Below are 4544 nucleotides of genomic sequence, written 5' to 3'. Positions count from 1 at the left end.
AGAGTCCAACCAAACCTTCTCTCCAATCCAAAACAACAGTAAATCCCAGCTCTATTTCAGGGTAAATCACAACACTATGTCATCACTGAGACTGAGACTGGTTTTGGAGTCAGAGACCTGGACCAACATTTGGCTGGAATCCTAGAACTTATTTAGTGATTCAACATGAGACAAATCTTTATATATATGTGTGTATGTGTGTATGTGTGTGTGTGTGTGTGTGTGTGTATATATACATATATATGTATTATTACATATATACTATATATGTATATATGTATATAGTATATATGTATATATACATATAGTATATGTGTATATAGTATATATATGTATATATGTATATAGTATATATGTAATATTACATAGTATATATATGTACATATATGTATACATATATATATCATAAGTGCACATATGTGTGTAAGGGAGAAGTGGATCCTTCTTCAAACTTGGCTGACAGAGTGAAAATAAAATGAAGAAAAATTTAAATTTTTTTGGCAAAACAAAGGACAGTTTGACAGATGGGTTCGGACTCCTTAGGGGAATCATGATGGAATAGCCTAGAGGCTAACAACACTCCTCTGGGATGTTTACAGAGGAGTTGTGAAATTGTTATAGAGTCGTGATGGCTCCAAAAACCACCAGAGGTTTGAGAAGTCTTCATAAGTGTCCTGTTTGCTAATGTCAGGAAAGGAAAGAAGCCAAATCAATTCTGAACTGGAGCATAGAGATTGATACAGGTACTAAATTAATCTTAAAATAGTTTTTACATGTCCTCTACATAGTGAGTGCTGTGTGGAATTATTTACGTACATTATTTCACTAAATCCTCATAGAAATTCTAGCAAGGGAAATGATAAGAGCAGATGACAAGAGTCTAGACAAGAAAAGATGGAAGAAAATATGTGTATGTGTGGGTATTAAGGACTATATGTACTATAGGGGAGAGCCTAGTTCATGGGGAAGAATGAAATAAAGACTGGATGGAAGAGTATATGAATTGAACTGGGAGGTAGAAAAACAGGGGGCTGAACATTTAAAGAGAATGTAAAAGGGAAAGAATAGAGATAGGAATGAGGGGGAAATAAGATGAGGTAAAACACATTTGGATAAAGAAAAACAGTCAAAAGCATTAGAAACAAGAATCTGTGAAAACAAGAATCACCATTTCCATAGAACAACAGTGCTTCCATAGGTCCTGGGGATTTCAAGAATATCAAAGATTTTTCAAGTCTTTCCACGTAAAGCATCCAGCAGGAATGAGCCAACTGATTCTTCCCAAATGAAAGCCATCAGAATTGCTTGCATCAGCAGGCCCACACAAGTGAAGGACTCTCACTTACCATGTAAAGTATAAAAAGCCCTTCTTCAGGGAGCAGCCAAAGGGTTAGACAGACACCACAAAGTGTTTTGTTTAAATTTGAGCATAGTGATTTATTGGGAGAGATAAATCCCAACTATGTGTTATGTGTTGTAGATTCTGAATCCAGATTCTGTTTGCAACACATAACACAACCTTTGTAAGTGGACTACACTGTCTCTTGATGATTCCTCTGTGTCTAAGAGATCAGATTCTGCAAAGTAACTTCTTCATAGTGCTGTCTCCAAAACAGTAATTCCTCAACTCACAACAGAAGAACAGGAAGCAGATGGAGTAGAGAAGCCTACCTGACTGGTCACCTTGTTGGCTTTTGAGATTTTTCTTTCTCCTTTCCCATATCAGGCACCTAGGTGAGAATAAAGACACTATGATATCTTTCAAAGTCTCCTCATTTAAGTTTTTTTATCTGTTCCATTTTAGAAAAAGAGATGCTTATCTTGGTTAATGATTCCCAACCTACATATAGAAGATCAGGGAGGAGTTTGAGGATTTGTAAGACTTCTGAAAAAAATAATGACATTCAATCATTCACATTAATTAATTTATTATTTAATTCCTTCATTTCACACATTTGGAAACACTAATATATGCTTAACATGTGTTTTATTAAGTGATGAACATATAAATATTCCTTCCTTCAGGAAGTTTAACTTCTAGCAGGAGAGAGGGACATGAAACAAATAATCATACAATATTTAACTGTACTCACTTATGATAAGGACATGCCCAGAATATGAAAACAGCATACTAAGAAATCTTAACCACTATGAGCATTTGGAAAAGGCTTACTTGGAATGGATATATAGGCTTTGACTCGGCAAAGAAGAGTTGTATGGGAGGTAGAGAAAGGCATAAAGAACAGGGAAGAACATATGTGGAAATCCTGTATCAGGAAGTATCTCACTCGGATCCAGGAACTGAAACACTGAAAATTTGGCTGGATTAAAGAGACCAAAGGGGAGAGAAATAATGTAAGTTGGTGTGGGAGCAGATGATAGGCATAGGAGCTGAATCCTGCTGTATCTGGAGGGCTAAGATAAAGATTTGAGGGGTGACTGAGTAGCTTAGTTGGTTGAGTGTCCAACTTCGGCTCAGGTCATCGTGGTTTGGGCCCACATCTGGCTCTGTGTTGACAGCTCAGAGCCTGGAGCCTGCCTCACATGCTGTGTCTCCCTCTATCAGCCCCTCCTCTGCTCTCTATCTCTCTCTGTGTGTCTCTCTCTGCCTGTCTCTCTCTCTCTCTTTCAAAAATAAGTACACATAAAAAAATTTTTTAAGATAAATATTTGAGACTCTGTTCTAGGTACAATAGAAGCCCTTAAAGGAGCTTTTGCTGGTGATGAATAAAATCATATCCCAAATCCAAAAAGTTTGTTCAGACTTCAGAATGAATAATTGTTGGCAGAGGCACTAGTAGATGGAGGATGGTCTGTTGGGAAGTCCGGGAGAAATGGGTTATCTTATTTATTGACTGTACAAAAGACAGAAAAGGAATACTTATTTCATATGTTCTGAAGCAAGTGTGAAGTTGGTTAAATGTTGGTTTGATGAAAGAAGAAGTTTTAAGAATGACCCCAAGTTTCTGGTATGTTAGGAGATTCTCAAAATAAAAATTTTGTAACTGGCAACTCTCATATCCTATGTGTGGTTGTTTCTCGGGCACCTTTATTCCCGGCTGGTTTAAAATGAGATTATGGAAAATTATAAATTGTTAAAATTTGTGAAGGTTAAATATTAATTTTAACAGTTTTATCCACTAATGCTTCTATTTACAAATGTAGGCCATCATAAATACAGTGAAGTAAATGCCTAAACATGTGGAAGAACACACACACATATGTGTATGTATGAGACTGTATGTGTTTGTGTGAATGTGGGTTTGTGATGGCAGTGGAGCTGTGGGTAGGTGTTTGTGTGGTAGTGGTGTTGTGACTTTATAGTGGGTTTTTTTATTATTATTATTTAGAAAAATGCTCTACACTATCAAGCCCTTGGGTGCTGCTGCTTCATTTCATGTGATTGTCTAGGAAGCAAAAGGACATAGTGATACAAAAACCTCCTAGATGCTGTTTTTAACATAACTGCCTCCTCTATTGTTCTTCTTCTCTATTTATAAAGCCATTTACCTGTCTTCTATGAAAATATATTTTCAAGTTAGGAGCTGCAAGCTAAGTGGGAGAGTCCAGCCTCCCCCAACAGTGAGACCATGACAATGAATTCAACTGCATCACATGCCAACCACCACAGTTTCATTTTGACAGGTATCCCTGGGATGTCAGATAAAAACCCATGGATGGCCTTTCCCTTGGGATTTCTCTACACACTAACTCTCCTGGGAAATGGAACCATCTTAGCTGTCATCAAGGTAGATGAGAGTCTCCATGAGCCTATGTACTACTTCCTCTCTATCTTGGCTGTCACCGATGTTAGTCTCTCCATGTCCACCTCACCCTCCATGCTCAGCATCTTCTGGTTTAATGCCCCTGAGATTCCCTTTGATGCATGCATTACACAGATGTTTTTCATCCACGGATTTGGAGTGGTAGAATCAGGAGTATTAGTGTCCATGGCCTTTGACCGTTTTGTGGCCATCCGAGACCCATTACGCTATGCTTCCATCCTCACCCATGACATCATTGGAAAGATCGGAATAGCTGTCCTCATCCGGGCAGTCTGTGTGGTTTTGCCTGTGCCATTCCTTATAAAGCGGCTACCTTTTTGCCGTTCCAACGTCTTGTCTCATTCATACTGTCTCCACCAAGATGCAATGCGGCTAGCCTGTGCCAGCACCCGCATCAACAGTCTCTATGGCCTCATCATAGTCATCTTCACATTGGGGCTGGATGCCCTCATCATTCTCTTTTCTTACATGCTCATCCTGAAGACTGTGCTGGGCATTGCTTCCAGAACTGAAAGGGTCAAAACCCTCAACACCTGCCTTTCTCACATCTGTGCCGTGCTCCTCTTCTATGTTCCTCTCATTGGTGTCACCATGATCCACAGATTTGGGAAGCATCTATCACCAGTAGTACACACACTCATGGCCAATATCTATCTGTTACTCCCCCCTGTACTAAACCCCATTGTCTATAGTGTGAAGACTAAGCAGATACGAAGGCGGATCTTACACATGTTCCAGGGGAGAAAAGACAGGGCCTAG

At 39.0% G+C, this 4544-nt stretch overlaps 1 protein-coding gene across 1 annotated transcript; it reads left to right on the top strand.

Annotated features, from left to right (window-relative positions):
- Positions 1 to 3590: 3590 nt before the first annotated feature.
- On the top strand, positions 3591 to 4544 carry LOC122483436 (olfactory receptor 51H1-like). The gene has a single exon (XM_043580442.1). It carries the CDS (start codon positions 3591 to 3593, stop codon positions 4542 to 4544), a length of 954 nt encoding a protein of 317 aa, XP_043436377.1.

This window comes from Prionailurus bengalensis, chromosome D1, assembly GCF_016509475.1.
Source record: "Prionailurus bengalensis isolate Pbe53 chromosome D1, Fcat_Pben_1.1_paternal_pri, whole genome shotgun sequence".
Lineage (NCBI taxonomy): Eukaryota > Metazoa > Chordata > Mammalia > Carnivora > Felidae > Prionailurus > Prionailurus bengalensis.
The sequence above is the reverse complement of the archived record's forward strand: the minus strand, read 5'-3'. Positions and strand labels throughout refer to the sequence as shown.

Bases quoted from the DNA above. Each gene is read 5' to 3' on its own strand.
- LOC122483436 (XM_043580442.1), top strand. From the start codon at position 3,591: ATGACAATGAATTCAACTGCATCACATGCCAACCACCACAGTTTCATT.